Below are 12,500 nucleotides of genomic sequence, written 5' to 3'. Positions count from 1 at the left end.
TACAGTTGGTCGCTACATCTGTAATTGCAAGTTAAAACTCTCCTATGCAAGGCGAAAACCGTTTATCAACAACACCCAGAAACGCCGTCGGCTGCGCTGAGCCTGAGCTCATCTAAGATGGACTGATACAAAGTGGAAAAGTGTTCTGTGGTCTGACGAGTCCACATTTCAAATTGTTTTTGGAAACTGTGGACGTCGTGTCCTCCGGACCAAAGAGGAAAAGAACCATCCGGATTGTTATAGGCGCAAAGTGTAAAAGGCAGCATGTGTGATGGTATGGGGGTGTATTAGTGCCCAAGACATGGGTAACTTACACATCTGTGAAGGCGCCATTAATGCTGAAAGGTACATACAGGTTTTGGAGCAACATATGTTGCCATCCAAGCAACGTTACCATGGCCGCCGCTGCTTATTTCAGCGAGACGATGCCGAACCACGTGTTACATCAACGCGGCTTCATAGTAAAAGAGTGCGGGTGCTAGACTGGCCTGCCTGTAGTCCAGACCTGTCTCCCATTGAAAATGTGTGGCGCATTATGAAGCCTAAAATAGCACAACGGAGACCCCCGGACTGTTGAACAACTTAAGCTGTACATCAAGCAAGAATGGGAAAGAATTCCACCTGAGAAGCTTCAAAAATGTGTCTCCTCAGTTCCCAAACGTTTACTGAGTGTTGTTAAAAGGAAAGGCCATGTAACACAGTGGTGAACATGCCCTTTCCCAACTACTTTGGCACGTGTTGCAGCCATGAAATTCTAACTTAATTATTATTTATTAAAAAAAAAAAAAAAGTTTGAGTTTGAACATCAAATATGTTGTCTTTGTAGTGCATTCAATTGAATATGGGTTGAAAAGGATTTGCATATCATTGTATTCCGTTTATATTTACATCTAACACAATTTCCCAACTCATATGGAAACGGGGTTTGTATGTGTGTGTGTGTATGTATGTATATATATATATTAGAGATTGCGCGGATAGGCAAATATTTCATCCGCAACTGCATCAGAAAGTCGTCAACCATCCGCCATCCACCCGTTCTAACATTTGATCAGAACCGCACCCGCCCGTTGTTATATATCTAATATAGACGATGCAAGGCATTAGTGAGGTTATAAAGCTTTTGCCTGTTAAAGAAAGGAGACTGATCCAATGCAGCACAGACATTCGCGTGCCACGCTGTTACGACCCAGACGCACACCAGTGCGCAATCATATGGGAGCCGCGCTGAGCGCACCTCCAAGCGCGTCTCGCTGCCGGCGACGGCCGGGTATATGGGCCCGACGCTCCAGCGCCATCCATTTTCAGGGCTAGTTGATTCGGCAGGTGGGTTGTTACACACTCCTTAGCGGGTTCCAACTTCCATGGCCACCGTCCTAGCTGCTGTCTATATCAACCAGGGTGAGCCCCACCCCTTTCGTGAGCGCACTGCGCGCGGAGTGACCCCTGTTACGTGCCCCCGGCAACAGGGGTGGCGGGCAGGTAAGCTGCGCGGGCGGAGCGCGCGGAGTGACCCCTGTTACGAGCCCCCGGCCACGGGGGTGGCGGGCAGGTAAGCTGCTTACCTGCTGCGCGTGACGCCGGCCGCGGCGAAGGCGGACGAGGCGGGGTGTCGGTGCGGTGGGCGTATATATATATATATATATATATATATATATATATATATATATAGACAGACATTGCACATACGGAGTAATTACATTTGCTGTATTTGTAGACACTGGATGGTGGTGAAGGACGACGGTCACATGGTGACAGGCCGCCAGGAGCCTCGTCTTGTTCTTGTGTCCCTGACCTGCGAGAGAGGCTCCGTCTGCCTGAACGGCCCCAACATGACGGAGCTGCGTTTCCCCGTCCAGCAGCCGGACCACCCCGTGGTAAACTGCAGGTGTGTAACATCTGCACACTTTGACTTGGACAAAAACATCTTCTTGCAACCCTTCCCCTCATGTGTGTGATGCAGAGTGTTTGGCACTGACGTTCAGGGGCGGGACTGCGGCGATGAAGCGTCTCGTTGGTTGGTTGACTTCCTGGGCGCCGAGAAGCCTTTACGCTTGGTGCACTTTGAAGCCCACATGAGGGCCAGGAAGGCTGCGAACATGGAGCCTCTCTTCTCTCCGAATGAGGTGATGCTCATTTCTTCACTGACGATTGGGGGAATGTAACATTAAATGCGTCCTGTTATGGACCGCCGTCACCATGGAAACAGGCTCCGCCTCTTTCCCTGCTTTCAGGAGGCTGAGGTGGTAAATTTGGGTGTCTCCGCCCCGGTACGAACGCCAGACCTCATTGTCCGCATCACCCACTCGCCGTGTGACCACAAAGGGTCCTTGCCACTTGGCAAGTAATTTAGAGCTGGATGTTGGGAGTAATACAAGCACTTTCTCTCCCGGTGAACATTTTCTTAGCTGCGTGTCCCTGTTATACAGGCGCTGCTGACGTTCCTGAGCCTGAAGCAAATTCCCGCGTGACAAGTGACCCACCGTGTGGAGTTTTGCTCTCAGGTCCATAACGTATTGTACCGTATTTTCCGCACTATTAGCCGCACCTAAAAACCACAAATTTACTCAAAAGCTGACAGTGCGGCTTTTTACCCGGTGCGCTTTATATATGGATTAATATTAAGATTCATTTTCATAAAGTTTCGGTCTCGCAACTACGGTAAACAGCCGCCATCTTTTTTCCCCGTAGAAGAGGAAGTGCTTCTTCTTCTACGCAAGCAACCGCCAAGGTAAGCACCCGCCCCCATAGAACAGGAAGCGCTTCTTCTTCTACTGTAAGCAACCACCCGCCCGCGTAGAAGAAGAAAAAGCGCGCGGATATTACGTTTCATTTCCTTTGTGTGTTTACATCTGTAAAGACCACAAAATGGCTCCTACTAAGCGACAGGGATCCGGTTCATGAAAAGACGCAATCTCTCCATCCGCACACGGACTACTATTTCACAGCAACTGCCTAAAGACTTTCAAGAAAAGCTGGCTACTTTCCGTGCATATTGTAAAAACAAGATAGCTGAAAAAAAGATCCGGCCAGAGAACATTGTCAACATGGACGAGGTTCCACTGACTTTTGATATTCCTGTGAACCGCACTGTGGATACAACGGGAGCACGTACGGTGAATATTCGCACCACAGGGAATGAGAAGTCATCCTTCACTGTGGTTCTAGCTTGCCATGCTAATGGCCAGAAACTTCCACCCATGGTGATATTCAAAAGGAAGACCTTTGCCAAAAGAGACCTTTCCAGCCGGCGTCATCATAAAAGCTAACTCGAAGGGATGGATGAAGAAAAGATGAGCGAGTGGTTAAGGTAAGTTTAAGTTTACGCGAAGAGGCCGGGTGGCTTTTTTCACGCAGCTCCGTCCATGTTGATATACGACTCCATGCGCGCCCACATCACGCTGGTTTTTAATATATTATTAAAGTTTGACTGACCTATCTGACTGTTTTTTTGACATTCCTTTAGCGCAGTTAGATGCGGCTTACAACACGGGGCGGCTTATAGGTGGACAAAGTTTTGAAATATGCCGTTCATTGAAGGCGCGGCTTATAACCCAGGGCGCCTTATGGTGCGGAAAATACGGTATTTCATTTTTGATGGGGCTTGGACCTTCCTCCCATCTTCCCTTAATGAGGTCCAAAACCCCGCTTGGCTTCCTGCCGTACAATAATTCAAAGGGGGAAAACCCCGTGGAGGCCTGGGGAACCTCCCGCATTGCAAACAGCAGGGGGTCCAACCATTTATGCCAATTTGGTTTGTCCTCGTGCACAAACTTACGGATCATGGATTTCAACGTCCTATTCAGCCGCTCCACCAACCCGTCGGTCTGAGGGGTGGTAGACGCTGGTCCGGAATGGATTTGATCCCCAATAATCCGTATAGCTCAGGGGTCGGCAACCCGCGGCTCCGGAGCCTCTTTGATCACTCTGATGCAGCTCAGCAGCTTACTTGATGAACCCCCCAATTTTCCCGTGAGACTTCCGGATTTCAGTGCCTCTCGCAGAAAACTCCCGGGATTAATATTCACCGATGTTCACCCTTACAGTTATAATAAGGGCGTGCCATGATGGTACAACATTTGGCGCCCTCTACAATCTGTATTAACAGCGTGCCGGCCCAACACTTGTTATACAATATACATGTTCTGCTTGCACACGTACGTGTGCAGCAAGGCATACTTGGTCAACAGCCACACAGGTTACACTGACGGTGGTCATATAAAGCAACTTTAACACTCTTACTAATAATGCGCCACACTTTGAACCAAACAAGAATGACAAACACATTTCGGGAGAACATCTGCACCTTAACACAACATAAACACAACAGAACAAACACCCAGAATCCCATGCAGCCCTGACTCTTCCGGGCTACATTATACACCCCCTGCTACCACCAAACCCCGCCCCCACCCCAACCCTGCTCCCTCACACATCAACCCCCCCCCCCCCCGCCCCCCCTCTCTGTAATAATACCTGGGATTTATATAGCGCTTTTCTAAGTACCCAAAGTCGCTTTACATGTAGAACCCATCATTTACCTACTCAGTGGCCTAGTGGTTAGAGTGTCCGCCCTGAGATCGGTAGGTTGTGAGTTCAAATCCCGGCCGGGTCATACCAAAGACTATAAAAATGGGACCCATTGCCTCCCTGCTTGGCACTCAGCATCAAGGGTTGGAATTGGGGGTTAAATCACCAAAAATGATTCCCGGGCGCGGCCACCGCTGCTGCTCACTGCTCCCCTCACCTCCCAGGGGGTGATCAAGGGTGATGGGTCAAATGCAGAGAATAATTTCACCACGTCTAGTGTGTTGTGACAATCATTGGTACTTTAACTTTAACTTTTAACTTTATTCACACCTGGTGGTGGTAAGCTACTTTCATAGCCACAGCTGCCCTGGGGTAGACTGACGGAAGCGTGGCTGCAATTTGCGCCAACGGCCCCTCCGACCACCACCTATCATTCATCATTCAATTCACCGGTGTGAGTGGCACCGGGGGCAAAGGGTGAAGTGTCCCGCCCAAGGACACAACGGCAGCGATTTTTTTTTTTTGGATGGTAAGAGGCGGGGAGCGAACCTGCAACCCTCAGGTTTCTGGCACGGTTGCTCTACCCACTACGCCATGTGTGCGTCGGTTGAGGTGGGCGGGGTTTGGTAGCGGGGGGGGTGTATAATGTATCCCGGAAGAGTTAGGGCTGCATGGGATTCTGGGTATTTGTCCTGTTGTGTTTATGTTGTGTTACGGTGCAGATGTTCTCCCGAAATTTGTTTGTCATTCTTGTTTGGTGTGGGTTCACAGTGTGGCGCATTATTAGTAAGAGTGTTAAAGTTTTGTTTTTTTATACCGCCACCGTCAGTGTGACCTGTGTGGTTGTTGACCAAGTATGCCTTGCTGTTGCCTACGTGAGCAAGCGAAAGCCCCATACAACGTGTGGCTGATCAGGCACGCTGACTGTAGTGGGCGCTAGAGATGCGCGGTTTGCGGGCACAACCGCGGAGTCCGCGGATTATCCGCGGATCGGGCGGATGAAATTTAAAAAAATTAGATTTTATCCGCGGGTCGGGTCGGGTCGGGTGGTTAAAAAAAAATTTGATTTTAAATAGATTCAGGCGGGTGGCAGTTAAATCAATTGGGAAATATATATACATAGTTAAATGTTGTTACCCACATACGAAAAACGAGCAGGCACCTGCTGCATATGCCACAACAGAAAAAAGAAAAAAAAAGAGATGGACACTTTTACGGAGCGGAGAAGTGACGCCTCGCCGGGGTCCGGGACCGAGGCCCCTTCCCCCGAGAGGGCCCCACCGGGAGCCGTAGCTGAGGCGATCCGCGAGAAGGGCCCGACGCACGTCCAGGGTCACCACCGCGCCCACCGCACCGACACCCCGCCTCGTCCGCCTTCGCCGCGGCCGGCGTCACGCGCAGCAGGTAAGCAGCTTACCTGCCCGCCACCCCCGTGGCCGGGGGCTCGTAACAGGGCTCACTCCGCGCGCTCCGCCCGCGCAGCTTACCTGCCCGCCACCCCTGTTGCCGGGGGCGCGTAACAGGGGTCACTCCGCGCGCAGTGCGCTCACGAAAGGGGTGGGGCTCACCCTGGTTGATATAGACAGCAGCTAGGACGGTGGCCATGGAAGTTGGAACCCGCTAAGGAGTGTGTAACAACCCACCTGCCGAATCAACTAGCCCTGAAAATGGATGGCGCTGGAGCGTCGGGCCCATATACCCGGCCGTCGCCTGCAGCGAGACGCGCTTGGAGGTGCGCTCAGCGCGGCTCCCATATGATTGCGCACTGGTGTGCGTCTGGGTCGTGACAGCGTGGCACGCGAATGTCTGTGCTGCATTGGATCAGTCTCCTTTCTTTAACAGGCAAAAGCTTTATAACCTCACTAATGCCTTGCATCGTCTATATTAGATATATAACAACGGGCGGATGCGGTTCTGATCAAATGTTAGATCGGGTGGATTGCGGATGGTTGACGACTTTTTGATGCGGTTGCGGATGAAATAATTGCCTATCCGCGCATCTCTAGTGGGCGCTATATGCTGTACCATCACGGCACGCATGACGCTGACAAGCGCCATTCATTTAAAACCCGCGTGCCGCACCAGCTTTCAAATTCCACATAAAGATGTGGGCAGCGTGTCTGAGTCCCCTGGTTATACATAGCACAAAGCAAAAAAAAAAACTTTGTATGCAGTATTATTTCATTTAAAATTTCAAAAAATTTTTGCGGCTCCCATTGTTTTCTATAATTTGTGAAACTGGTCAAAATGGCTCTTTGACTGGTAAAGGTTGCCGACCCCTGGTATAGCTCCTTTAACGTGCGTGACATAAAGGACGTGCCCTGGTCAGTCAGAATCTCTTTCGGGATTCCGACTCGGGAGATGACCTGAAACGGCGCTTGCGCTACACTCTTTGCAGATATGGAGCGCAGAGGCACTGCTTCGGGATAACGAGTTGTGTAATCCACCAGGACCAGCGCAAAACGATATCCCCGTGTGCTCGGGTGAAATGGTCCGACGAGGTCCATGCCAATCCGCTCAAACGGGACCTCCATGAGTGGTAATGGGGGTGGCCGCTGGATTGACCAGCTGGCAGTCCGGGCAGGCCGTGCACCAGCAGCGCACATCTGCCCGGATGCCTGGCCAATAAAAACGGACCATTACCCGGTGGAGTGTCTTATCATACCTCATGTGTCCGGCCATGGGGTGAAAGTGCGCCGCCTGGAAAACCATTTCCCGACGGCGTTTCGGTCACCAACAACTGGGTGATCTCCTCTCCTGTTTGAGTGTCATGACTCACTCTGTATAATCCAGTGGTTCTCAAACTTTTTTTGTCATCCCCCACTTTGGACAAGGGGGAGTTTTCAAGCCCCACCTGCCCCCATCGCCCCAACAGAGCGCTAATACCAAGCTTTAACATTTTCAAATTTATTGAACATCAAGTTGTATACATTCGAACTCAATAACATAAAATAACATTAAGTTCAATAATAAATAAAATAACTGTGCAGCTGTGGTATAACTTGCATCAAGTTCAATAATAAATAAAATAACTTCCATCAAGTTCAATAATAAATAAAACAAAAGTGTTATAACTTGCATCAAGTTCAATAATAAATCAAAAAAAGTGTTATAACTTGCATCACGTTCAATAATAAATCAAAAAAAGTGTTATAACTTGCATCAAGTTCAATAATAAATCAAAAAAAGTGTTATAACTTGCATCAAGTTCAATAATAAATCAAAAAAGTGTTATAACTTGCATCAAGTTCAATAATAAATCAAAAAGTGTTATAACTTGCATCAAGTTCAATAATAAATCAAATAACTTGCATCAAGTTCAATAATAAATCAAAAAAAGTGTTATAACTTGCATCAAGTTCAATAATAAATCAAAAAAGTGTTATAACTTGCATCACGCTCAATAATAAATCAAAAAAAGTGTTATAACTTGCATCAAGTTCAATAATAAATCAAATAACTTGCATCAAGTTCAATAATAAATCAAAAAAAGTGTTATAACTTGCATCAAGTTCAATAATAAATAAAACAAAAGTGTTATAACTTGCATCACGTTCAATAATAAATCAAAAAAAGTGTTATAACTTGCATCAAGTTCAATAATAAATCAAAAAAAGTGTTATAACTTGCATCAAGTTCAATAATAAATCAAATAACTTGCATCAAGTTCAATAATAAATACAATAAAAGTGCCACTTTGCAATCTTTGCAAAAAAAAAAGGAGGAGCTATGCATTTGGCAAGACAGGGCAAGTGACTGCACTTTCCCCCAGGAGAGCCACCTTGCTTCACTGTGAAACAGCACGGCTGTATGATCAGCTCCCATTTCCTCACACAGTGCAGAGAACAGTCGCGCTTTCAGTGGTCGTGTTTTGATCAAATTTACCGCGCTCACAACATGTTAAAACCTCATTGAGTTCGGGGCTGAGCTGCCTTGACGCGAGTGCTTCCCGGTGAATGACACAGTGTGTGCCCGTCACATTTTTGTTTCTCTGCAGGCGCTGGCTCTGGCTCGACGACCTTTGAGGTGCGAGTCACAAATGTATATATTTGTGTAATTGTGATCCACACATTAGCCTGCTACCCATCCGCGCGAAAGTTTGTTCCGCTTAGCCCCGCCCCCATTAGTTACTGTTGCTATGTCTGTCAAACTTTCGCTCGTACCGAGAAATATAAAGCCTACAGTAAAAATAAGTACCGGTAATTTCCATTTATTTATATAGCGGATTTCACAGACAGAATCACAAAGTGATTTACAGTATGTATAGAAAATGAAAGCATAGTAAAAAAAAAAAATCTAAGAATATAATAATTTAAAAAAAAAATTTATGTGAAATTTCCTCCCGTTCCTCGCGCCCCACCTGTCATGTCTCTATTCCCCACCAGTGGGGCGCGCCCCACACTTTGAGAAACGCTGGTATAATCTATCTCTAATGACTGCAAAGTGGGGGAATAACCGCGCTGTTCCCGGGCGCACCAGCTGACCATCGATGGAAATCACTTGGTCCCAGGCCGAGCGCAGAGTGTCATCCCGAGACTGTTCGAGGGGGAAATCTTCCGTGGGGTGCCAGTGGGGGTCCCCCTCGGCAGTGTCGGATGAACCGCGCGGATATTCCCCTTTCAAACTGGTCGTGAACGCACCCCTACAAGAGATGCGCGGTTTGCGGACACAACCCCGGAGTCCGCGGATTAGCCGCGGTTCGGGCGGTTGAAATAAAAAAAAATTAGATTTTATCCGCGGGTCGGGTCGGGCAGTTGAAATAAAAAAAATTTAGATTTTAAATAGATTCAGGCGGGTGGCAGTTAAACCAATTCGGAAATATATATACATAGTTAAATGTTGTTACCCACATACGAAAAACGAGCAGGCACCTGCAGCATATGCCACAACAGAAGAAGAAAAAAAAAGAAGAGATGGACACTTTTACGGAGCGGAGAAGGGACGCCTCGCCGGGGTCCGGGACCGAGGCCCCTTCCCCCGAGAGGGCCCCACCGGGAGCCGTAGCTGAGGTGATCCGCGAGAAGGGCCCGACGCACGTCCAGGGTCACCACCGCGCCCACCGCACGACACCCCGCCTCGTCCGCCTTCGCCGCGGCCGGCGTCACGCGCAGCAGGTAAGCAGCTTACCTGCCCGCCACCGTGGCCGGGGGTTCGTAACAGGGGTCACTCCGCGCGCTCCGCCCGCACAGCTTACCTGCCCGCCACCCCCGTTGCCGGGGGCGCGTAACAGGGGTCACTCCGCGCGCTGTGCGCTCACGAAAGGGGTGGGGCAAGCAGAACTGGCGCTGCGGGATGAACCGAACGCCGGGTTAAGGCGCCCGATGCCGACGCTCATCAGACCCCAGAAAAGGTGTTGGTTGATATAGACAGCAGGACGGTGGCCATGGAAGTCGGAACCCGCTAAGGAGTGTGTAACAACCCACCTGCCGAATCAACTAGCCCTGAAAATGGATGGCGCTGGAGCGTCGGGCCCATACCCGGCCGTCGCCGGCAGCGAGAGCCGCGAGGGCTAGGCCGCGACGAGTAGGATGGGCGCCGCGGTGCGCGCTGAAGCCTCGGGCGCGAGCCCGGGTGCGAGGGACATCGCACCTCCACGCGCTTGGAGGTGCGCTCAGCGCGGCTCCCAGATGATTGCTGCATTGGATCAGTCGCCTTTCTTTAACAGGCAAAAGCTTTATAACCTCACTAATGCCTTGCATCGTCTATATTAGATATATAACAACGGGCGGGTGCGGTGTTGATTAAATGTTAATTCGGGTGGATGCGGATGGTTGACGACTTTTGTCATGCGGTTGCGGATGAAATAATTGCCTATCCGCGCATCTCTAACCCCTACACACTGCGTCACTAAATTGTTAAACCCCGCCCAATTGGTACCCAGGATTAAGGGGTGCGTAAGGTGCGCACTTACAGCAACCTTGACACTATGCTTTTGTTCGCCATATTTCGAATTTCCACCGGCACCACGGGGTATTCGTGCACATCCCCATGAACACATCTAATTTTCACCCGTGCTGCCTGCCTCTGGTGGATCATAGACTGCTCGCAGCCCAAATCCACCATCGCCCGGTATGTACTCCGTTGTATCCTTACCGAAATACAGTACGTCTCACCCGGGCCGGGGGAGGGCGCCGTAGGGAGCCGGAAGGCCGACAACCCGGATCACCTGCCTCACCGCCACGCGTGGAGGTCCCTGACGCACGTGACCGGGCTGCCCACGCCTCCAGCACGCCTTCCCCGGCGTTTGATGGGCCGTCTGCGCGGGAAGCACTGTATCCGCAGCAGCCGGGACCTGCAAAGAAGCACAAGGAAAAGAGTCAGTTGCGCGGTGCCGGTCTTGGGCGCTCGGCTGCCTCCACTGTCCATTGCCTTCGCGCCTCACAGTGCACCGCCAGATGGTCCTCTGCGAGCGTCACTGTCGCTGCCAGGTCTTGGCGCCGGTGGTAGCAGACCCACGCCGCCGTCCGCGCTAGGATCGCCTCCAGGAACTGCTCCGTGACCAGCCGCTCCATCACCTGGTCGTCGCCCTCGCCCGGCTGTAACCAGCGCGTCGCCGCATCCCCGGCTGCACCGCCGAGGACAACCGACGCCGGTTCCGGACGCTGCGCCTGAAGCCGGAGGACTGCCCGTTCGTGTTGGGGCAACAGCTCTGGGATGCCCCAACAGAGGGAGACAGAGGACCCCCAGGCCTTTATTGACATTTTCGAGGCCACGGCGGCGGCGTGTGGATGGACCGAGGAAGAATGGGGCATTAGACTTTTGCCGCTACTGGCGGGGGAGGCGCAGCGGGCAGGGCGCAGCGCTTAGCATGCCGGTGGCCTCCCGCATGTGCTTCCTGGACCTGAGGCGGGCGGTGCTGGACCGGAGTGGCTGCACCGCCGAGGACCACCGACGCGGGTTCCGGACGCTGCGCCTGAAGCCGGAGGACCGCCCGTTCGTGTTGGGGCTTCGGGCGGTCCTCCGGCTTCAGGCGCAGCGTCCGGAACCGGCGTCGGTGGTCCTCGGCGGTGCAGCCACTCCGGTCCAGCACTGCCCGCCTCAGGTCCAGGAAGCACATGCGGGAGGCCTTCGGCATGCTTGTCGCCTGCTGTGCTTCCCCCGCCAGTAGCGGCAAAATGCCAAGGACCACCGACGCCGGTTCCGGACGCTGCGCCTGAAGCCGAAGGACCGCCCGTTCGTGTTGGGGCTTCGGGCGGTCCTCCGGCTTCAGGCGCAGCGTCCGGACCCGGCGTCGGTGGTCCTCGGCGGTGCAGCCACTCCGGTCCAGCACCGCCCGCCTCAGGTCCAGGAAGCACATGCGGGAGGCCGCCGGCATGCTAAGCGCCGCCCGCTGCGCCTCCCCCACCAGCAGCGGCAAAAGTCTCATGCCCCATTCTTCCTCGGTCCATCCACACGCCGCCGCCGTGGCCTCGAAAATGTCAATAAAGGCCTGGGGGTCCTCTGTCTCTTCCATGCGTGGAACGGAGACGGCCGCCGATGTTGACGGTGCCGCTCCAACCCGGTTTGCCATCGCCTGCACAATTTGTGCTGCTGGGCCAGCTGGAGTTGGAGCGCCTCTATCTGGTGTTGACTGGCCGCTGTCACCTCTGCGAGAGCCCGCACTAATGCTGCCAGGTGGTCGGCTTCCATCTTCGGCACTCAGATACGTTGGGTGCCACTGTAAAAGTCTCTCTGCTGCAAGGGTTCTCCTGAGTCCGATAGATCTTCGTGAGCCCGGTAGACAGTTTGAATACAGTCTTTTAATTTCATTCAACAGTCTGGATTGCTTTTCAGCAGTCTTTTTCAGGCGTGCGCTCTCTGTGCGTGTGTCTCTCTCTCTCTCTCCAACTCCCAACTCCAACCCCGTGTCTCGTTCCGGCTGCTGCTAATAAAGGCGACAGGTAAGATGGCCCACCTGGACAATCTACTCACCTGTCGCTGTCTTCGAGGCCGGTCCTTGCACACTCCGTTTTGCGGCAGGCCCGCAGGCC

At 51.8% G+C, this 12,500-nt stretch overlaps 1 protein-coding gene across 1 annotated transcript in view; it reads left to right on the top strand.

Moving 5' to 3' along the window:
* The window catches only part of marc1 (mitochondrial amidoxime reducing component 1), a 49,287-nt gene that overhangs the window by 15,656 nt on the left and 21,131 nt on the right, over window positions 1–12,500 (top strand). The window contains exons 2-3 of the mRNA XM_061986819.2: window positions 1,718–1,888; window positions 1,964–2,126. Of these exons, the coding sequence (XP_061842803.1) occupies window positions 1,718–1,888; window positions 1,964–2,126 (334 nt within the window). The remainder of the gene's footprint in view (window positions 1–1,717; window positions 1,889–1,963; window positions 2,127–12,500) is intronic.

Source organism: Nerophis lumbriciformis, linkage group LG26 (genome assembly GCF_033978685.3).
Source record: "Nerophis lumbriciformis linkage group LG26, RoL_Nlum_v2.1, whole genome shotgun sequence".
Taxonomy (NCBI): Eukaryota; Metazoa; Chordata; class Actinopteri; order Syngnathiformes; family Syngnathidae; genus Nerophis; species Nerophis lumbriciformis.
Note: the sequence above shows the minus strand (reverse complement) of the source record. Positions and strands in the feature narration are given on the sequence as shown.